The following is a 23266-nucleotide window of genomic DNA, read 5'->3' as shown; positions in this document are numbered from 1 at the left end:
AAAAGGTGTGCCAACTTTACAAAGGTCATCGTCATAAGAAACAGCATGTGCACAAATGAAACATCACTCGTCTTACATACATATTGCTAAGCTCAACAAAAAACATAATCATTTTGATTTAAAAAAAAAGTTAAACTAATATTTAGTATTTAAATATTGTGCCTACCTTTTTTTTGTGTAGTTCTCTTTTTTTATGGATAACATTTTTACCCCCAAAAATGTTTTATACCTCTTTGTTGTAATGTGATTTGTTAATGGAAACATAAATATAATTCAGAAAATTTAAGCTCATATATCAAAAATAAGATTTCATATTGCTTTCACTGAAATCGATTGTCTAAATCAATCATAGCTGGAATCTTAAGCGTAAAAGGTTAATATATTTGTTCTTGTGTTTGTTTGCATCTGTGTGAAATTAATGTGTGACACCTGACACAAATTAAGTAAGGTTTGTTATTCAGTGATCTGTGTGGTGGGACCAGTCTGACATGTTGGCCCTGGTGAGAGCACCTCCCTCACCCTCACACGTTGGACAGCGAATAAGATGAAGGCACACCTACCTTAAAATCTCCAGGTCTCTCACCAAACAGCACGGTCTCCTCGTCAGCACGGCAAATTGAAGATCACATTTGATTTACACGCACAGGTCTCAGGAGGAAAAGAAAGTCATCAAAATGCCTGCCAGCCTCTGTGATACATGGGACATCATCAGCAATGTCAACTTGGATGGCTACATGACTGCACTGGGTAAATCCTTTAGAAATGATTTAATCCAAGAATGTTCCCCAATATCAAAAATGTTTTAAATGACTTGATGGTAATCATATAAGGTCAACGAAAATGCACTGCATCATATACATTTTTAGTCCGTAAAAATGTTTAATATTTTACAATCGAAAAGGGCCTTCTAGATTACGTGCATAGCAGTCGCTATAAATGCTGTGCTTGCGTTTTATGATTATTTGATTCTATATGTATATTGAATTCTTGTATAAAATAAGTAAAAAGAAGTGCGATTTTAACATTTCTATTGTTGACTTAACTATGCTTCTGTACACAACAGTGAAATATGCATGGGACTGTGTAGGGGTGATAGTGTGTGCGATTTTATCTTCTTAGATGTTTCTCTGTTTACTTTGCTTAATACTTCCTCTACGCTTTCAGGTATCAGCCCTTGCTTACGAAAGATTGCTCTGAAGGTGAAGATGAAGAAGGTGATTGAGCAGCAAGGGGACCAGTACACCATCAAAACTACCAGCAAGGTCAAAAACTACACCATCTCCTTTAGAGTGGGTCAGGAGTTTGAGGAGTTTACCAAGGGATTGGACAACAGACATGTCAAGGTGAAGATAAATGGCTGATGAATTGTTTGTTCAAAGATAAAACATTATGATTGCAAGAAAGAGAGAGAGAGAGAGAGAGAGAGAGAGAGAGAGAGAGCCTGAGGCAAGAGTCGAAACATGGGAAACTGTAACCCTTGGCTCAGAGTATTTGGTGTGGGCTACCAAACCTGTTCTTTTTTGTGATTTAAACTCTCTTTTTCTCTTCCATCTGTGCAGTCACTGGTGACATGGGAGGGGAATAAACTGGTGTGTGAACAGATTGGAGAGAAGAACAACCGGGGCTGGGCTCACTGGATTGAAGAGGACAAGCTACATCTGGTAAGAAGAATGCACAAGAGGCATAAATGTTGTATTTACATTAGTAGTCAAGTTTCAGAGTTTGGGCAATCATTTTAAAACTTGCTTGTTCTAAAGTTCATATTTTGGTGTAGGAAATGATATGCAAATGATCACACATTAAGTATAACAATAATTGAAATGCATTTTTGGATATGAAACTTCAGAAAACTTTGAATACAAACAGAAACCGTTAGACAGTTTAATTTTATTAAACTAGGGAACTTTAATGGTCATATTTATTAGTTAGGTTTTGAAGCCTATTCATCCATAGTGTGTTCCCTTAAAATCATATTAAATGTATATTTCTGTGACCCTCAGGAGCTGTACTGTGAAGGAGAAGTCTGCAAGCAGATTTTTAAGAAGAATGCAAACGAGTGAAGAGGAATTAAAACGTTTTTTCTTGAGGAGTTACTGTGAGCAGAGGCCTCGCGTGTCAGATACACAACTCTAAACACTGAATATCAATACCACACTAAACGTTCAGTGCAGAGGCGGCTGGCCCATAGGGGGCGCTGGGGCTCTGCCCCACCAGCTGTTGAGGGGAAAAAATATTTTTTGCATATTTTTTTTTAAATCAATGTCAGTTTTACTTAATAGTGTGTGTGCCTACATGCAATTTAAATAATTTAAACAACATTTCCACCAACTAACACTCATTAAACAGTGAATTTCCACTGACAGACAGTGTATCATTCTCTCATGGGGCGATCGGCAAAGTGCCCCTGACCGGCAGCTAAACAGCCAATCCGGTTATGGTTGCTAGGGGGAAATTATGAATAATTGGCCTATCAACGTCGCCAAATTTAACGCCGGTGGGGCGCTGGAAATTTAGCCCCAACTGCTACGTAAAATGCGTGAAGGTTTAGGATTGCTGTAGCTACATAAGGAGCCAGCGATAGTTTTTTTTCGTAGTGCGACTCCCAGACTCTGTCCTACCCTACGTGGGGAAAAAATACGCGCGACGACGAAGAGAGATGATGGCGATGTAATATGTAATAATATTATAGTATGTAATTGTAATATAGTTGTGGAGAATGCTTTGTTGTTTCTCTCAGGCTGTGACATGCAATGACAACTGTATGGCACTGATTCTGTTTTCTCCAAGTAAATGCATTTTTCCTTGAGAGAGGGTATTAAAATAATCTGTTTATGTAAAAAATTTTGAAAATAACTTGGTTCTAAATTCTTTGTATATGTTACATTTTAATAGGAAAGTTCTGTTTCATTCTCTCTTCTCAACCCACACTCACTCATTCACTCACTCACTGTTGATTTGTATAGATTCAGCTGAAATCATACCCTTGTTGTTAATTTATCCCTTGATTGTATTGTATAGTATTTGATAGCATAAAGTCTAATATAGCTGTAAATTGTTACTTTTTCTGTGAAGCTGGAAACTGTGAAATTAAATTATGATTGTGGAACTGTAGTCATTTTCCGACTGTTCATTTGAATGCTTATGCTAGATTAGGCAGGGAAATCTGTTGGCACACTAGCCCCACCAAGATTTTTTTTCACCAGCCGCCACTGCGTCACAGCCTTCTGTCATAAAGTATGTGTATTGTCCATGTTATATATGATATATATCATTTAAATATATAGATATAGAGATATATCTAGAGATAGATAGAGAGATAGATATAGAGATATTTATTATATATGTATATTGGCCCTCTGTATAGTAATAAAGCACATCTGTATATTTGTTCATACTACATCTGTTTATACTATGCCTATTATTCCCACCTCTTTATACTGCCCTTATCTTTACATAATCACTCTTAACTGCATATACTGTACATACTCTATATATCGCACTTGTTTCTCTTTGCACTTCTATCTATCTATCTATAATGTTGTTTTTGTTGTTTTCATTTATGTAAATACACTCGTTTGATACCTTAGTACATGTATGCATGCTTTTTCAAAATGTTTATACATTTTGGAGTTATAGCCCCCCCTGGAGGAAACTCCACCAGCCGCCACTGGTTCAGTGGCATATGAAACGTAACTTCAACGCTCAGTTCTGGAGAAAATGTCTTTCCTGTCAGGGTATTGATTTACACCACTAGATGGCATCAGTGCATTTTTTGTCAGACACTAATGTCAAAACTGATCTGTAGGTAAATGGTGCTTGGTCTAATGAAGAAAAGAGAAATGACTGTGCATCATGCCTGAATTTGGCTCCTTTAAGGACCTTTAAAGACTCAATCCAGGCTCTGTGTGGTGCAAACTTATTGTTTCATTAAATCTTTATTGTCTAATTGGACAAATTAGAAATATTCTTTTTTTGGTGCAATGGCTTGTGCTGGCCATATGACATTTGGTGGAGCTAATTCTAATAAATCAAACCCTTCTCTCTTATAGATACATTAATACCCAATGTACAACTTATAGTGAGGTGTAGGATGTTTGGAAAACTGTTTTATATTCTTTTGTATAATGAAGTGGGTTTTTGAAATCTGAAATGGCATACTCAATGTTCAACATTGTGTGGTAAAATAAAATAAAAACCTATCTTCCTGATTTTATACCATACACATTTCTCCCTTAGCCTATAGATCTGGCCTGTGTCAAACATATTGATTTTATAGAATGTGATGCATTGCTGTAGATTAAGCTACCCAACTGTAGGCTGGGTAAGTGAGCTCAATTTATTTTAGCAGCAGTAGAATGCAACACACACACACACACACACACACACACACACACACACACACACACACACACACACACACACACACACACACACACACACACACACACACACACACACACAGTAACATCAATTTTGAAACATCATAAAAACACTAACAGGTAACATTACTGCAGAATACTTTTCACGTTTGATGAATAAACGTTGTCGATAACACTCACTTTACATTGAGGTGTTGAGTGCAGGACACTTACTAATCAGTTATTTTCTCAGGGTGTTATTTGTAGCCTACTTTATTTCAGTAAGTGATCTGAACACCTCTCCCATCTCTTTCCTCCAATGACGGTTGCTAATCTGCCATAGCCTACCTATTGGTGTCTTGATTGGTAAGCTACAAGCCTCCCAACACCAGTAAAGAGTCACGTAAAACCTCTATGTAGTGACCTTGTTATGCTCCATTCTTGCACATTGATTTTTAACAAAAATAGACAGTATGTGCTGTTTATTTTGAAAGGAAATACAAGTATGGATCTGATTTACATAAATCAGCTAACTGACAGCCACTTCCATGTAAATCACGATAATATTCACATATATAACAGGGAAAAATAACATTTATCTGTGCGACACAGTGAAGCATTACACCTCCCCCAGTAGTCTCTGGGTCACGTGACATTTGTGTAGAACCAAAATGGCTGCAGCTGTATTTTGACGTATAATAGCTAGCTACTTTTCTTTTTGTTTCATTCTTGCTAGAAAAACTAGCAAACGACATACTTTTTGGAGGAACTGTATATTGCCACCCTCCGTATACTGGTGTCCTAGTTTATATCTTGAAGACAATCAAGACTGACACTTATTTGTTGAACTAGTTAGACTATGCATATTTAGTTCTAATAAAGGCTAGCTAGCTGGCTCTGGCTGGCACACATCAAAGCAGTTGTAAGTGTAAAAGCTAGCTAACCTAGCTGCGATGGAGGAGTTGAGCGCAGATGAGGTAAGGTGAAAATGGGCATGAAATGCTTAAATTGTGTTGCTGGAATAAATATCAATTATTTTACCTACGTTACAAATTAAATTAAAACTCCATACTTTTCTTTGGGCCTCATTTGTTCTGCCACTAACGGACTTGCTACTTGAGCTAGCTCAGAGGCTAGCCTAGTCTAACGTTAAACTGAAGACATGTATCCGCGACAAAAATCTCACATTTAACCCTTATTCAACTCAAGCATGCAAAAGTGCGTGGTACCCAACGTGGCTTACAGGATGGTTATTCAGGGGGCCGGTAAAATAACAAAATAAACAAACTAAATTCGTGTAGTTTGTATGTTTATGTCACCGTTGCCAGTAACGTTAATTTAATTTTGCCGGAGAAAATGCTAACTAGCTAACGCTAAAAAGGCTGTGTACAAGCTGCTCTATGGATTACATTGCTTAACATGTTAAGTAATAATTATACATAACATTATTTTCACTTTGCAGGTGTTTACTCCATGATATGGGTTGACAGTCAATGTTATATTTTGTATTCTGGGTGAATTTGGCATATTTTCTTGCCGTAAGCTAGCTGACAGTTGCTAACGTTGTTTTGCTAACAGCCACAAATTAGCCTACGAGACGACTCAGCATAAAAAACACACCGGGCCACCATTGTGCAATAAACTGTGGGTCGGCTGGGAGTAATGTTGCCACTGAGCTGTTACCTGAAACCTCACACAACATTGTATAAAGTGTTAGTTCTTTGTCACATTGTGACCGTTTTTAGCCAACGTAACTCGGATCAACTCGCAATACTGCGTGCTGTTGATTTACAAATGGTCTTGTGCCGTGGTGCTCGATTAACACTCACATCTCACTTTGTTTGTAGTGTAGGATACACTGTGTTTATGTATGTATTGATTCGATAAGGCTTGTATTTTACGTGTGTGTTTTGTCGGGTGTTAATGACTTAATATGAGTAATGAGGGGGAGAAAATTGTCTTACATTTTTTAATTTTACCCGTACTTATTGTGCAATTTATGTAGATCTAAATATATAGATATATATCTATCTAATAATTGCATTGTCAATATACCTATAACGGTCATTTAATATTATGAATGGCTGTATAGTAGTAGGCATACAGTAAATATTTTTAATTTGTTGGTCTATTTATTAAAGATTCGCAGAAGGAGACTGGCAAGACTGGCAGGTGGACAGACATCACAGCCCAGCACCCCTCTCAGCACACCCCTGACATCCCCACAGAGAGAGACCCCCCCTGGACCCCTCCCTGGACCCTCAGGTGTTGCACCCCAGCCACCAGCTGCCTCTCAGTCATTGGGGCTCAATGTCCACAGTTGTACACCTGCCACATCCCCTATGGGCACCTCTGGTAAGATTTAAATAAGATCTTTTTATTAGGATGTTGACAACAACAGGTACGGATCCACTCAGCTTTCTCTTATTATCACTACAGGGGTTATTGTTTTAAACCCGTTTTGTGATCATAAGTCTAACTGTCATCCTACTCATCCAGTGACACATTGTCTCTGCCTTTTATCTCTGAAGATAAACAACCTTGGGTGTTGGAGTTTGAGCACAACACTGAAAGGGTTCTTTTATGTATTTGAAACATTGATTTGAAAAGCAAGATCCAATACATTCTGTTCCTGAATGACAATTACACAAACAGCAGCAGCGTGATGAGATCAGCAGAGTCCTGTGCGAAACAGAGTGAGAATTGATGCTTTTATGCTTTCTCCAGAAAATTCACCAGAATGGCCAGTGCTGCTATTCATAACTATTGAAATGTGTTAATTTGTTCATCGCAGTTGAAAGCTTCAATGCATTTTCTATTAATATTTTCCTGACACAAACGGTGTATACGCTAATTATTTGACCTAATTGTTGATTATGCCTATTATTGGGCTACCAGGAGTGAGTGATTAACTCCAGCTCTTCTCACACAGTAAGATCCTGCTTGTTAATCAGCTTTCTCGCTACCTGTTTGCTGTAATCAGGGCTTATGAAGGTATTGCACACCATGTTGGTCTTAAAAACGCCAATCTGAGCCTTTGCTATCAAGTATGGCCTGAAATAAACCCTTTTAATGTAAACTGGCTGCGTAAAGCATAGTTTATAAATGATGAAAGACGTATTATACCAAAACTAAATCTGAGTAATTGAATGCTTTTAATTAAAACAAGTAAAAGGAAAATAGCATTTTTATTTTTAGAGGAAACCTAGAAGGTGAAACTGTCTTTTGTGAGGCTCATTTCCTCTGATAGATCCATCTGAATGAGGGAGGCTTTGATGGCTGAGATTTGAAAACAGCAATGCAAAGAAATGGTTAACCTAAAGGTGCTCATTTGTCGTACTTTGCTTTTGCAGGGGTGGCATATGGTAGTCAGAGCAGTGAGGGGGTGAGCTCCCTCTCCAGCTCCCCCTCAACAGCCTTGAGACTCAGTCCCAGAGTCTGTCCCGGTCGCAGAGCATGGACATTGACACTGCCTCCTGTGAAAAGAGGTAAGAGTTTTAACCCTAACCCATGGCATATTGAACTATCAGTTCAAAGACCTAAGACATTTTTTAAATTAAAATTATTTTCCAACAAAGACACTTGCTAAGCACTTCTCCTTTGTCTCATTCCAGCATGTCCCAGGTGGATGTGGACTCAGGGATCGAGAACATGGAGGTGGAGGACAGCGATCGCAGGGAGAAGAGGAACTTGACAGACAAGGTAAACAGCAGTAGTGAGCAGTACTCAACCTAGAGGGCCTTAAATCCCTTATTACTTTTTCTGCTTGACCTTGATCATGCGTACTTTGAGATCAAGTGAGTCCGTAAAATCATAAAAGGAGTCTTCGGGTATTTACAGTAGTTTATTCCCAGGGACTTTCCATAGACGCCAATCTTGGTTTCAATTTCATTTTATTTCACTTCATTGATAAACAAATACATACCTGCCTCGTCAAGAGAGATAGTGATCACCAGATCATGAGTGTCATGTGATTTAGAGTAATGCTAGTCAAATGGCTCCACATTTTTGATCCAACCCTTACTGTGTCTTTCTTTTTCCTTGACCTCAGGAAACCTCTGCAAACTCGGATGTCTCAGAAGAACAGGCTCTGCAGCTCATTTGTAAGATCCTCCGCGTATCGTGGAAGGAGCAGGACAGAGATGTCATCTTTCTCCCTTCACTGGCTGCAGAGTTCCACCAGAACCCTAAAGATGGTACGTCTTATCTGTTACCTCTATGACCTTACAGGCATGCTGTTTCTATTGTACTTACTTGCATAGTAGGTACATTTCAACAGGGTAGTATCATCTCAAATATGACTGTTTGGCCCTTATTGTTTTTCTTACATCATTCTACTTTTACACATGTATAATTTACATTTGTATAATGCAGTGTTCACCAGAGCAACATCTGCAGTTTCCTCTTCAGCCATTGTTTAATGCAGAGGATATTTTGACATTTTTCCAATTTGAAGGCTTAAGCTCTCAAAATGACACAGAACAGTGAAAAGTCTTGTTTTGCATTCAACTGAGTATGTACATTTAAAAACATGCCCATTGTCTTCTCTCCTGTAGTGTACTCTGACTTCAAAGACCTGATTGGCCAGATCCTGATGGAAGTCTTAATGATGTCCTCACACTCGCGTGTCCAAAACCCATTTGCCAGCTTGACCGCCACCTCCCAGCCAATTGCTGCAGCCAAATCCCCCGACCACCGCCTGACGCTGGTGCAGCCCTCCAGCCAAGGTGGCAGCCCGATGGGCCCCAGTGCAGGATCCTTTGGGGCCAGCTCTCTGTCGAGGCAAGCACTTTGAGTCTATATAATGAGCCCTCGCAGTGTAACTCCCAGATATCCAGGCTCTGTGTCAGTCCCCTACACTAAACGGGTTCTTTATTGATATGCTAGTGGTGTTCCATGATGGGATTCTCCTATGTGTTTTTTCCCTTGTTTTTATACACTTGCTGTTTTTTTTTTGCTTTGATTATTTCTATTTAAAATCATTGTTAGATGAGTTTTGCCAATGTTCATCTCAATGTTGTCCACAGTCTGTATGGGTGTGGTAGTCCTCACACGATGGCTTTGGATGCAGCCTTGAGGACCTCCCCATCTCTCCCCAGTCCTACTACACCCTCTCTACCTTCCACACCCTCTACCCCACAGTTCATCGTGCCCCCTAGCCCAACCGCTACTACCGCTCTGAGACAAACTCTCAACCCCCACCCCCCATCTGCCCCCATGCCCATCTCCCAGCGCTATCGGCCGTACTCTGTTACCTCTCCCTGGGGGGTTCCTTCCCCATCCAGCCCTGGTCAAAGAGGATTTAGCTTTGGACCCTCTCCTAGCCCAGCAGGGCCCTCTGTTCCTCCGAACACCCCAGTTCCTGTTCCACCAACCTGCCCCCAGTCCCTCACCTTGAGTTCATCTAGGGTTCGCAACCAAGCCTCCTCCACACCCCTTCCCATTGTGCTCCCATCTGCCAGAACGAATGCCCGACAGGCTGCCTTTGCTTCCAGGATCCCACCGTCTAGGTATCCCATCAGTCCTCTGCATGTCAGTGTGCAAACAAACTAAAACCATAACTGAAGTTGGGTGTGAACTGAGATCCTTTTTGTTGTTTACATGCATCTACTACAAATATACAGAAGCTTCATAACAAACAAATGGCTAATATTTAGACTGCTTGTACAAAAGTCAACCTGGTTCAAGCTTTAATTTAAAAATGAGACCATACATATATATGCAGGCGTTTTAACTTGAATTAGTATTAGGTTGGTTTAGCTTGTTGTTAACCTGCGTTACTTCCAAAAGTCTAACACATTTTCAGACTAATAACACACAAAGTTTAACAAACATGTTGTATTTATCCTATATTGCTTGAATTATTTTTTGGGGCAAATTACATGTGTCTGACCCCTCTCTGCTCTGGCTTCCTCAAGACGTGTTGTATGAGTGATGGTGACAGTCAGTTCAGTTATTGGTTGGAAACATTTTTGTGACAGGGTATAAAAGCTGCAGATATTAGGCATTAATGAATATTCAAACCGCAGCACAAGAAGTGGCGAGCATGCAACCCTCCAGCATCCTTTCCTTTTTGCTCCCTTCTTTCAATGTGACTTTTTACCATTTCACATTTGTCTTCATGTTTTTTCAATTCCCTTCTGTTTGCTCACGCTTGCACAACATCCTCTTTTCTACCGACCTTTCACCTTCTGTCTTTTCCCCGTCGTGTCAGCCCCTTGTCGGTCCTGTTCTCTGCCCTCTCTGACATGTCTCAGGACAGCAGTGATGAAGAATCTCAGGAGGAGGAGGATTTTGCAAGGGTTCAGTTTGGGTCCAGGTACACCACTGCATGGTGTGTGTGTGTATGTGTGTTTGTGCTTGCTCTGTTTAGAGTCCATTGCATTTTGCAGTGGGCCCACGAGGCTTACCACTAACGATGCACAAACACACCCGGGTAGAGAAATGAAAAATAAATGCTTGTAGGCCATTTTTTAAGGAGTGTTCTAACTGTCATGACAGGTTAAGCGTATAACGTCCGTTGACTATAACTTTTAATATATTTTATGGTGGTTGGTATTAAATATGCTTTCTACAGAGCTGCAGAAACTCCATATAATATATTGTCTTTATTCTGCAACCTTGGACATTCAATATCCACATTCGCTGGTTTAGTGGTACCAACCAATTATGTATGATAGTTGACCTCATTTTTATTTGAATGTGTATGAAGTATAGTTTTATGTTCAAGACAATCTTGCCCTTCCCAGAAGTTATGCCCGACCGTGATCAAGCATGGACACTTTTTATATCATATAACCCTGATAGTACAGCATTTAAACTTGTCATGGCTACGGTACATTTGAATGGTGTTATTGATTAAATGTGTGGACTGTAGCGTTAGCAGAGAGAGAGGAGTTGCATTTCCCGCTCTATGGACATTTGTTTTGCCATATAATGTGTTGATTTCATTTTGAGAAAACTAAAGGTTTGTCCGGATTTACAGCAACTCGCATTCAGGTTTTGTGGCAACGACTGACCACTAACGGCAATTAGTTACATGTGGCAAGCTGAATCCTAATATCTGCAAACAGCTCTTGGATGTTTAACATGGTGATATTCTCTTTCAAGATCCCATTGCTGCGATGCTGTCACTAATGCTTTGTAGTTTGTTTCTTTCAGGACCCTTGAGAGTGGGTTTGAGTTTGTTTGCTAGACATGCATTAAACGTGTTTGCAGCTAACGATGAATCTCTCTGTGCTCTGATGTTTTCTGTTATTTAATCAACCTCTCTGTGTCCCATTTTGTATTCTGTTTATAGTCTTGGTGCATGTGGAGGGGGGATGTCCTGCGACTCAGCCAGCGACCGCTTCACCATTGAACCATGTAAAGAGACAGAGATGCTGAACTACCTCATTGAGCGTTTCGACAGTGTTGGCATGGAGGAGAGGAAAGCTCCCAAGGTAATTGTCAGCCTATAAGACATAAAAAATGTTATTCAGATAATTGACGCTAATGATTTTGTCCCCTATTTCTTTATTGCTACAGTGGAGAACCTATTAAGAGATTAAATCAAGGCTTCACGATTGTAATGATCCTTTATATAGGACCAACTGCAGAGTTCGTTTCAGATTTTCTCCATGTCTAATTTGGTTACAAAATGTCCTGAGGACAGAAGTACAGTCTGTACTAGCTGCAGGGCAGATGGTCTGGAAACAAGTGAAGGATTTTCCTCGTCAAAGAACACTGTGATTCATCAGTCCGGAGAGAGTTTCTGTGAAATCGGCGGCGCACATTTTGATAAAACCTCTCACCTTTTTCTCTCTTCTCCTACCCTTCTCTCAGATGTGCAGCCAACCAAATGTCAGCCAGCTTCTCAGCAACATTCGCTCTCAATGTATTTCCCATGTTGCCCTGGTGCTGCAGGGCACCATGACACAGCCACGGTAAGAGAGTCAGCAACACAATGACAATCTTTGTTTTTCAAAATAAAATGATCTGTGTACGTTCTGTTCCTTTTTCCATTTTAGTCCGAGTCTCCATGGCAACTACTCCATCACCTTGGCTCCAGAAACCATATTTATTTATTTTCTGCTCAATGCTTCTGTGTTCCTCCTGTAGGAGGCCTCTCCATCAGTCTCTGCTGGTACCTTATCTGCTGTGTCGGAACCTCCCGTACGGCTTTATTCAGGAGCTGGTGCGCATCACTCACCAGGAGGAAGAGGTGTTCAGTCAGGTGGGAAGCATGGCCGTCCATTTTTTAAATACATTTACATGCTTATTAAGGCTCGCTTTTGCTAAAACTCATTCCTGCATACAGTGTGGCAAGAAGGCACGCCAAATACACACATTTTCAATCCTATCAAGTTTCGCAGGAATGACATATTTTTTCAGTTTGGTTCAGTCTATTCAAGTGCATGATGGTTCTATCTGGAAAAATGAACACCACATATATTTTGGAAGCGTTAAATGTTAACTGGACATGCATTGAAAAGTGACATTGCTCTGATGCATGACATTTCTACTATCTTCTTTTTTTACAGATCTTTAGTCCCATCCTCCGTGGGCTTGCTCTTGCAGTAAAAGAATGTTCCTTTGACAGTGACAACTTTAAATTCCCCCTAATGGTAAGAAAATGTTGTTTCTTACGAAGAATGTTTTTGCAATGAGCTTCTAACAAATGTTACAAGTACATCATATCTTGAGAAATGAGCTAATCTCACACTTGATCATGGTGTTCATGGTTGTTAATTGTACTGTTGGCCACACCACGTAACCTGATTTAACTGTAAACCAAACAAACATTGTTCTGTTTTGGTCTTGCAGGCATTAGCTGAGCTTTGTGAAATCAAGTTCGGAAAGACTCACCCCATCTGCAGCTTGGTGAGTGTACCTTCTAATGGCCAAAACTATTTTATGTAGAAGCTCGGCCAGTGGTTCTTAACTGGTCAAGCCTCAGGATCTCCTTTTTTCCTTCGTGAATCAATCACGACCCAAAGTTATAAAATATATATATGCCATGCAAGGCAGATTTGATCCCTTCACAGAACTAAAGTATGCTTTAAAAACAGTTTAAACTACTTTCTAGAATCAGAATTGAACTTTATGAAATTAAAAAAACGCACATATTTTTTGTATTAAATATTAAGACAGACTCCTGAAAACTCAACCCCTGAGGTTTTTTGAAATACTAACATGTAAACTACGCATTCTGGTAAGAACATAAATACATCTTTTATTATCCGACATATTTAATGCCATTTATCTTTTGTTACTTTTTACTGACAGCTGAAGCGGCTGCTGCTCACAGAGAGAAGAGAGAGAGGAGAGCGGCTGTGTGAATTACTTTAAATTGTGGATAAGGGTAGATAGCCCCCATTGTTCTGTGGGTCAAAATGAAAGACAGCCTACATATATTTTTTTCGTTATTATAAAAAAAACCGGTAAATGACATGGATGTATAAAGAGTAGTTCTACCGCAAAGTTATTCTCCGTGGGGACTTGCAGCAACATGCCGTAATCTTGATTCCGATTGGCCAAAAGACTGTAGAAGCCTCAGCAAAGAAGTTTTTTATTGAGAAGATGATCACTACATGACAGCAGTAGAGAATCATTAGAAATTCCGGCCTTCAAAATAAAAGTTTGACTTCTTTCCGTGATTTCTTTTTTTTTCTCCCACTTTCATATCTGCGACCCACTCAAAATGCGTCCACGACCCACTTTTGGGTCGCGACCCACCAGTTGAGAACCACTGATCTAGGCTATTCTTTTCCAAAATAGTGTTGTGAAAAAACACCTTAATGCATTTATGTTATTATTTCTATGAAGTATTTGCAAGTCTGGCTACTGTTGTTTATATATTCATCCTACCAGCATTGACGTCAGCACAGAAGAATGTCCTCTGCTTATTTTATTCATGACACTCGGCCATCTTTACGCTTCACAGAAGAATGGCAAAGCGAAATTCCCCTGTGCAAAGAAAAGGACTGAGTCTATACTTGGAATCAGAGTTCTTTGGGTTCAGATTAAGCTCTATAAAATGCTTATCTATGTTAGTTTATTATTGTGTAAATATCAAGGGCGGTTATGTCATTACATTTGATTCATTTCAGTTCATTTTCTTCCCCAGTTGACTGACACATACTGGCTTTCACTGCAATTTAACTTTTGGGTGATTGGATGGTTCATGATTTTAAAAGCCTGTATGACCCTGTGTAAAATGAGTCTATGTTGGTCATTTGTGCAGGCTACGTCTTTGCCTCTGTGGTGTCCAAAACCTCTGAGCCCTGGTTGTGGCCGAGAGATCCAGAGACTGTCCTTCGTTGGAGCCTTCTTCAGCCTCTCTGTGTTTGCTGAGGATGATGTGAGTAGCATCAGATTGTAGCCAATTTGCCATTTATTTGTGTACTTCAATGTCTTGCCAACAGCTGAATACTATAAGAATAGGAGAACAGACACAAGTTGCTAAATATAAAGATGCTTTGTTATTCTTTAGACGAAAGTAGGAGACAAGTATTTCTCTGGCCCAGCCATCACCATGGAGAACACACGGGTGGTCAGCCAATCATTGCAGCACTACCTGGAGTCAGCAAGGGTGAGTCTCAGCGTCATCATTTATTTAATTGCTGTTCTTTGTATAAAGAATCATTTGTTAAAGTCATTTTTTAACCTTTTTCAGGGTGACTTGTTCAAGATTCTCCATAACATCCTTCTAAATGGGGAGACTCGAGAGTCAGCTCTTAATTACATGGCAGCTCTAGTCAACTACAATGTGAAGAAAGCCCAGATGCAGGTATTTCGCAAAAGTACTTCACATCCAACAGAACTATTATAAACGTCAGCCTGTTCAACAGTTGAGCTATAATGCTTGCAAAAATCTTAGTTTAGTATTTTGCTCTTAGTTTATTTGTATGTTAAAGTAAATTACTTGTATGGAATGTGTTTGATAATGTTCTGTATACTAAACTGTGCTGTATCCACATTTCATACGCAGTATAAGTAGAAGCTGTATACTGATGCTCCGTGTTGTTGCATTATCCCCTTTGCTGCTGCAACAAAGCTCATGTCCCTGAGGTGGGACTAATAAAGGATTATCCTTTTTGATCTAGTGTCCCTTCATTGTGTCGTTAGGACTTATGTACTATACAGTAAACATCCTACTTGGTGTTTGTTTGCTGATTGTCCTCATGTTCAGTTTGTATGTACATCTTCTGAACATACATTTCCAATTGTTCTGAACTCACTCTCTCTTCTCCCAGACCGATGATAAGCTGGTGTCGACAGACGGCTTCATGCTCAACTTCTTATGGGTGCTGCAGCAGCTCAGCATGAAAATAAAGCTGGAGACCGTGGACCCGTACTACATTTTCCACCCACGATGTCGGCTTGTCGTCAGCCTAGAAGAGACGCGTGTGAAGGCCACCATGGAGGAGATCAAAAGCTGGCTGACTGACATGCGTGAGTTGACATAATTAAAAAATAGATTTATAATTTGCACTGTTTTAATAAAATGCAAGTTGACTCTCTTTATGGATTGCTGCCATTGTGAGAATCTGTTAATTGCCCATAGAGGAGTCATTTTAGATGCAATAAGTTTTAAGAGTGATTCATCCACCTGCTATATATGTGATTTCTAAGCATCGTTTTTGATCCAGTTAATTTTTGATGATTCATACTTGTGCGACAGCCTCCGTATTTCTTCTGCCTCTGCTTAACCAAATAAGGCAGAGGCAGGTCGTCTACAAAATATTAGGAGCTAAACATGCTGCACTGTATGCCCTTCATGTCATACATAATGGTGACCTAATTTGGCATCATTCTTTTGAGGCAGTAAAGCTGATGAATGTACTATTAACTAATAATGCTTCAAATGTTTTTTTCTTGTGGACAGATGAAGACCCTAACAAGTTCTCAGAACCTAAGTTCCCCACTGAGTGTTTCTTCTTGACGCTTCATGCCCACCATCTGTCCATCCTGCCTGGCTGCAGACGTTACATCCGCAGGTTGCGGGCTATCCGAGAACTGAACAGGTTTATATTTTATTTTTTGTGACCATGCACTATTTTTAACATCTCTATAAAAGTAAACACACATGTGTTGATAGCATGCTCATCTATGGGTGTTTAATGTTGTTTTCCCCCATGTCAGGACTGTAGAGGAGCTGAAGAACAGTGAGAGCCAGTGGAAAGATTCTCCTCTCGCTAGTCGGCACAGAGAGATGCTCAAGCGATGCAAAACCCAGCTCAAGGTTTGTTTAACATCCTTGTAGATTCTTTCACTGTCTTCTCTTGATTGATTAAACCTTGAGCACTGATTTTAAAGGTACAAACCTAAAAATACTCAGCTCTCAGTTTACTGCATTCGAGGATCCTGGTCTACCCTAACTGCTGAGACGTGCACATCTGTCACAGAACATATTTTCAGAGATGTGATCCTTATCATGTGTGACTTTGTGCTGTCAGAAACTGGTGCGCGCCAAAGCTTGTGCTGACGTGGGCCTTCTGGATGAGAACCTGCTCCGCAGATGTCTGCAGTTCTACAGCACAGTCATCCAGCTCATTCTGCGCATGGTGGATCCCGCCTACCCCAAGTGAGTCACCCTGCCCCTGACAGACTGTTGTGATATTCAAGTAAAAGGAACAGATGCGGCATCACACAAAGCATATTTTTGGGCGTGATTTAATGTATTATGAATCAAAATGTAAGTACCATGTTTGTTCCTTCATCTCTTTCACAGCATTAACCTTCCACTGCACCCTGAGATTCCTAAAAGCTTTGCTGCTCTGCCTGAGTTCTACATTGAAGATGTGGCAGAGTTTCTGCTTTTTGTCGTGCAGTAAGTTTATAGTTCAGTGTTACCCACTCTTTTTCTTTCTTCAACCATGTTTTAACAAATCATATCTTGTGTCTGTGTAAAAAAAAGTTAACAGTGAATCTTGCAAGAATGGGAAAGACAATATAATAATACAAAAAAAAGCCAAGACTGATGTGTAGCCTCTTCCACTTCCTCCCATCATCCAGGTATTCCCCCCAGGTTTTATATGAGCCCTGTGTGCAGGACATTGTCACCTTCTTGGTGGTGTTCATCTGCAGTCAGAACTACATCAGGAACCCTTACCTTATCGCCAAGTTGGTGGAGGTACTGTTCGTCACCAACCCCGCTGTACAGCCTCGTACTCAGCGATTCTCTGAAATGATGGAGAACCACCCGTTGTCTATCAAGCAGCTGGTCCCCGCCCTCATGAAGTTCTACACTGGTGGGTTTCATGAAAACCATGATTCAAGGCTGTTGTAGAAAATGAAATGTAGTGTAGATATTCAACTATATAGCCTTGAGCCTTTCATTCTTTTCTAAAAACAACTGTCTCCTCTGTCAGATGTTGAGCACACCGGAGCCACCAGCGAGTTCTATGATAAGTTCACTATACGGTACCATATAAGCACTATCTTCAAGAGTCTGTGGCAGAACCTCGCCCACCATGGCACCTTCATGGAGGAGTTCAAGTGAGTCTGCTTTGCATAGTTTGTGTCATGTAAAAAATAAAAGGCACAGTTTAGGTTTAATTCGCTGGTTGTCTAACTAGGATCAATTTGTAACCTAATTTTCTTATTTCATGTTTACTCCCCTCCAGCTCTGGCAAGCAGTTTGTGCGCTACATCAACATGCTGATTAATGACACCACCTTCTTGTTAGACGAGAGCCTCGAGTCCCTGAAGCGTATCCACGAAGTTCAAGAAGAAATGAAAAATAAGGAGCAGTGGGACCAGCTGCCTAGGGTTAGTGCCTAATTATAATAATATAATAATACTAATAAAACTTCATGATTAACTTATGAGTTATATATACAGTTATATAATAACCTACATACAGAGCAATGCTGCACTAGTAAGTTATTGGAATTCAAGACAACAAAGACTATAAAAATGATAATATATAAAATGCATAACAAATGCTGGAAAATAACTAGACATGCTGAGTCATTTATTTATTTAGTCATCTGTTTGACTCGTTTATGTAATTTAAAATCGAGGTTCCCAAAAAATAATCAAAGGCATATTTCCCTTCTGTTTAAAGGAACAGCAGCAGAGCCGGCAGTCCCAGCTGACTCAGGATGAGCGTGTGTCTCGCTCCTACCTGGCCCTCGCCACGGAGACTGTTGAAATGTTCCACATCCTCACCAAGCAGGTCCAGAAGCCTTTCCTCAGGCCTGTGAGTGTCGCTGCCCCACTGGACGTGAAATGTCACACTTTGTTTTCTCACAATGTATTCTCAAATAAAGAATAACAATGAATGTAAACGCCACATATTCAGCCTACATTAGGAACTCTGAGCACAACAAGCTTTATTAATATGCCTTTTCTTCACAGGAGCTGGGGCCTCGTTTAGCTGCCATGCTAAACTTCAACCTCCAGCAGCTCTGCGGGCCTAAGTGTCGGGACCTGAAAGTAGAAAACCCTGAGAAGTATGGCTTTGAGCCCAAGAAGCTCTTAGACCAGTTGACTGACATCTACCTGCAGCTAGACTGTGCGCGCTTTGCTAAAGCCATTGCAGATGACCAGGTTTGTACTAAAGTTAATAAAAGATACCCTAATTTCTTTCGCTTGTTGAATCTAATGAGAAAACACAAGTGAGAGGTTGTTATGATGACCCAGGAAGTTGTGGTACATCGTCACAAGCATGGCCATATTGCTTTGAGCAATTTTTCATCTATACCCAATCCTCCCCAGATAATGCAAGAAGTCGCAGACCAAATACTGTAGACTAGATTTCAAAAGCAGTGAGGGCAGTCGCTATAACATGTGTATGTTGCGTTGGGTAGGCTTGATGATATAGCATTTTCTACTTGGAAGTAGCAGAAACTAGAATTCTAACTGCCTTAATACAAGGAGATGTTTGTTTCAATTGTGAATTATTGTTGTGACCTTTCCTGCCTCAGATACTTGATCAAAAGTAATATGTTAGGGTAACTTGAAAGACAATAACAGTCAAGATACGATATACTGACCTCACATTAAAGATGTTTTCCTGCAGCTGAGCTTTAATAATCCCCCCTCCCTTATTTTATCTGCAGCGGTCGTACAGCCGTGAGCTCTTTGAAGAGGTGATTTCAAAGATGAGGAAGGCTGGTATTAAGTCCTCTATTGCCATTGAAAAATTCAAGCTGCTATCGGAGAAGGTGGAGGAAATAGTCGCCAAGAACTCCCAATCTGAAATGGACTACAGTGACGCACCTGATGAGTTCAAAGGTGTGTGTGTGTGTGTGTGTGTGTGTGTGTGTGTGTCTGGAAAAAATGTCACTTGCTCAGCAATCTAGTGTGACCTAAGGTCAGTTGGTGCAGACAGACAAGATCTTCAGCAGCCTCTGTTGCTGTTGAATTCCAGACATTAGCGGGGGCTTTTGCAGCTCATAGGTCACATAGAGAGCTTAGAGCGAGGCTATCCTGTAACCACAGACTTAATATAATCTAGATGAAGAACGTGGCCCACATACCACCTTTGATTCGCAGATATGCCAGCCAACCCACCACAGTTTGCCCAGGAGTGTGCCGTACATGAGGCTTGAGTATCGCCTTTCTCTGTGGTTAAAATCTCCCACGCCAGGTTTTATTTTTGTAACCCACAAGTCCTACTGTAAATCCATGTGACATTTCTATATAGGGAACACTTTATTGAAGGCTCTCATTTAGATTTTATTGGATATTTCTTCTACTGTTGTTTTTGATAGCTGCACCAATATTGTTTCATATAAAACACATTTCTTTACGCAGCTGTGATTCCACATGTCACCACCATTCTTAATTTAAAGACAATTGCCAAAGACAAAGGGTAGAATAACAAGCAACCTGTGCTCACACATGCACAACATTTGAATATGAAGATTCAATAGGCTATGAGGTGTGTTAAGCCTCTTATACTGTATGATAATAGCACTGAATTTCTGCTGATTCATGGAAAACTTTCTCTCCCAAGATAACTAGTTGAAGCTTATTTCTTATCACTACGAAAGTGATAGGTTCTTAATCATATTTTAAATGTACGTTTGACCTTGTTTAACCAGACCCTCTGATGGACACACTGATGACTGACCCTGTGATATTGCCTTCGGGAAACATCATGGACCGATCCATCATCCTGCGCCACCTGCTCAACTCCCCCACTGATCCCTTCAACCGGCAGCCTCTCACAGAGAACATGCTGGAGTCAGGTAACCCACCATGATGCTGTTTAACAGTTATTACGTCTTAAGTTCTATTCAAGGAAGACAAGAGCTCTTTCTTATTAGTTATAGTCCGATAAAATTGAAAGGAAATTACTGCCTACTTCATTTAAATGTTAGATTCGTATACATTCCTCACAATCTGTTTTTTTTTCTACAGTCCCGGAGTTAAAGGAGAGGATCCACACCTGGATGAGAGAGAAACAGGGTGGACGGCCTGTCTGAGGACACCCATGCCCGGCCTGCTAACATGATTAAAAGAGCTGACCATCGGCTGAATTCAGTGTCACGACCACCGACTACAAAAACCCCATTTGAATGGAGAAAAAAAGAGCTGATCTGATTTTATTCGCATTTACCCTTTTTGTCTCAAACCATTATCATGGTCCTAAAAACTAAATATAATAAAGTTAAGACTTTTAAGTTTTTTTTCTCATGAGTTTGTGTATATATATATCAAAATATATACATATATTTAACAAAAGTTAGTTAAGGCATTATAGTGCTGCAAGAATACGTTTCCAACACCAACGGGTTTACCAGCAAGGTGCATAGAGGCTCCTCATTGATCATTTTCCTTTACGGTTCTCATTTTGTTTTGTACTACTCTGTATGTTGGCTTTATTAAAGACTCGTGGTTTTAGGGCGAGGGGAGGGCAATACTTTTGGGAGAGTGTGGGTGGGTTCTGATAAAATTGCTATTTACGAGTTTTCATTATCAAGACTGTGACAATGATAAACTTGAGTCCACATGATGTTTGCTGATGTCCCAGGGCTTGTAGACAGAGTTCAGATCTGGGAATATCCATTATGGATGTAGTTTAACGCAAACTAATCCTAAATGTCAGCTTCTTTTTAAGTACAGTAGGAAGATAAGCAGTGGTTCACGAAATACTGTATGTTCAGTGTTTCCTTTTTAGTCACATTTCCCCTGCTGACTTCAATAGACTGAAATTACTTCTGTGTGCATGGCCTCAAGTCCAGAACCTCCTCAAGCGCCTCATGGACAAATAACCCTCTTTTAGGCGACCTGGAAAGAACATGACAGAATGTAGCATGACCACCAGAAACACCATCGTAGGAGCACACAATTAAGTGTCTGCTCTTCAGAACCACTGACATCCAAAGTCAAGATGGTCTTGTTTAAATGGCACTGTACGTAACATGAACTTGGTGACCTTAACTGTACAGGAACAGATTTCCTTCAACCACAGACCTGTTTTGGAAGCTAGGATTTTGAACTGAAATAAATGATGATGCACATTATTTTACAACTGGTCAGTGTTTTATCTACAGATTGATATTGTAGTGGTTATGATTGGTCTCTTTCTCTGAGCAAAGCTTTTTTTGTTTATTTTGTTCAAACTAATGAAAGAATGGACTCTGCATCAAAATATTAGAGTATACAAAGTCTTTATCTTATCTTTATATATTTATGTAAAACATTTTTATTGAACATGCAGCAGTTCAGGGAAAATAGTAGTACAATAAATACCATGTTTATCAATAGAAACACCCAAAGTCAAATAGCAAAAAACAAGAAAATGCAAGTTATAATGTGATGGTTAACGTACAGTTCTCCTGTTAAACAATGTACTCCAGTTCCTGGCAGCAGAAAAATCTGCTTTTGCAAATGTACTTCCCTAAATGCATAAGCTTAGTCATTCTTCTACTGTAATTGTAAAGTAATGTATTGAACTTGGCAACTATCCCAATGTATTTGATTGGAAAGGTTTCTACATTGTGACTAAGGGGAAACAGAAACAACGTTAGGCTGTTGTATTTGTTGCACAACCTCAAAAACTGCAACAACAAAACATGTACAGTGGGGCAAAAAAGTATTTAGTCAGCCACCAATTGTGCAAGTTCTCCAATTTAAAAAGATGAGAGAGGCCTGTAATTTTTATCATAGGTATACCTCAACTATGAGAGACAAAAGGAGAAAAGAAATCCAGAAAATCACATTGTAGGATTTTTAATGAATTAATTTTCAAATGATTGTGGAAAATAAGTATTTGGTCAATAACAAAAGTTCATCTCAATACTTTGTTATATACCCTTTGTTGGCAATGACAGAGGTCAAACGTTTTCTGTAAGTCTTCACAAGGTTTTCACACACTGTTGCTGGTATTTTGGCCCATTCCTCCATGCAGATCTCCTCTAAAGCAGTGATGTTTTGGGGCTGTCGCTGGGCAACACGGTCTTTCAACTCCCTCCAAAGATTTTCTATGGGGTTGAGATCTGGAGACTGGCTAGGCCACTCCAGGACCTTGAAATGCTTCTTACGAAGCCACTCCTTCGTTGCCCTGGCGGTGTGTTTGGGATCATTGTCATGCTGAAAGACCCAGCCACGCTTCATCTTCAGTGCCCTTGCTGATGGAAGGAGGTTTTCACTCAAAATCTCACGATACATGGCCCCATTCATTCTTTCCTTTACACGGATCAGTCGTCCTGGTCCCTTTGCAGAAAAACAGCCCCAAAGCATGATGTTTCCACCCCCATGCTTCACAGTAGGTATGGTGTTCTTTGGATGCAACTCTGCATTCTTTCTCCTCCAAACACGACGAGTTGAGTTTTTACCAAAAAGTTCTATTTTGGTTTCATCTGACCATATGACATTCTCCCAATCCTCTTCTGGATCATCCAAATGCCCTCTAGCAAACTTCAGACGGAACTGGACATGTACTGGCTTAAGCAGGGGGACACGTCTGG

The 23266-nt window shown here is 40.1% G+C and overlaps 2 protein-coding genes across 2 annotated transcripts; both read left to right on the top strand.

Moving 5' to 3' along the window:
* The first annotated feature begins 499 nt into the window (after positions 1-499).
* Positions 500-4208, top strand: rbp7a (retinol binding protein 7a, cellular). Its single transcript, XM_063881952.1, has 5 exons — positions 500-747; positions 1165-1343; positions 1560-1661; positions 2001-2168; positions 3679-4208. Exons 1-4 carry the CDS (start codon positions 675-677, stop codon positions 2058-2060), a joined length of 414 nt encoding a protein of 137 aa, XP_063738022.1. The 5' UTR covers positions 500-674; the 3' UTR covers positions 2061-2168; positions 3679-4208.
* An 822-nt stretch (positions 4209-5030) lies between these two features.
* ube4b (ubiquitination factor E4B, UFD2 homolog (S. cerevisiae)) lies at positions 5031-21820 on the top strand. The gene is given in 28 exon segments (XM_063886842.1): positions 5031-5335; positions 6500-6713; positions 7712-7765; positions 7768-7846; positions 7973-8060; positions 8410-8554; positions 8915-9140; positions 11659-11800; positions 12183-12283; positions 12459-12573; positions 12881-12964; positions 13164-13220; positions 14584-14700; positions 14833-14931; positions 15016-15129; positions 15596-15794; positions 16228-16366; positions 16485-16584; positions 16799-16926; positions 17074-17172; positions 17358-17593; positions 17714-17840; positions 17969-18113; positions 18412-18546; positions 18705-18896; positions 19409-19583; positions 20396-20542; positions 20715-21820. Coding segments are annotated over 28 exon segments (3546 nt in total). The 5' UTR covers positions 5031-5311; the 3' UTR covers positions 20780-21820.
* The last annotated feature ends 1446 nt before the right edge of the window (positions 21821-23266 follow it).

Source organism: Eleginops maclovinus, chromosome 1, assembly GCF_036324505.1.
Source record: "Eleginops maclovinus isolate JMC-PN-2008 ecotype Puerto Natales chromosome 1, JC_Emac_rtc_rv5, whole genome shotgun sequence".
In the NCBI taxonomy this organism is placed as follows: domain Eukaryota; kingdom Metazoa; phylum Chordata; class Actinopteri; order Perciformes; family Eleginopidae; genus Eleginops; species Eleginops maclovinus.
The sequence above is the reverse complement of the archived record's forward strand: the minus strand, read 5'-3'. Positions and strand labels throughout refer to the sequence as shown.

What these genes read in the sequence shown, in the direction of transcription:
- rbp7a (XM_063881952.1), top strand. Translation starts at nt 675, where the DNA reads ATGCCTGCCAGCCTCTGTGATACATGGGACATCATCAGCAATGTCAAC. An exon ending in TGGCTACATGACTGCACTGG is followed by an intron (nt 748 to 1,164) that starts GTAAATCCTTTA and finishes CTACGCTTTCAG; the next exon opens with GTATCAGCCCTTGCTTACGA. An exon ending in TGGACAACAGACATGTCAAG is followed by an intron (nt 1,344 to 1,559) that starts GTGAAGATAAAT and finishes CCATCTGTGCAG; the next exon opens with TCACTGGTGACATGGGAGGG.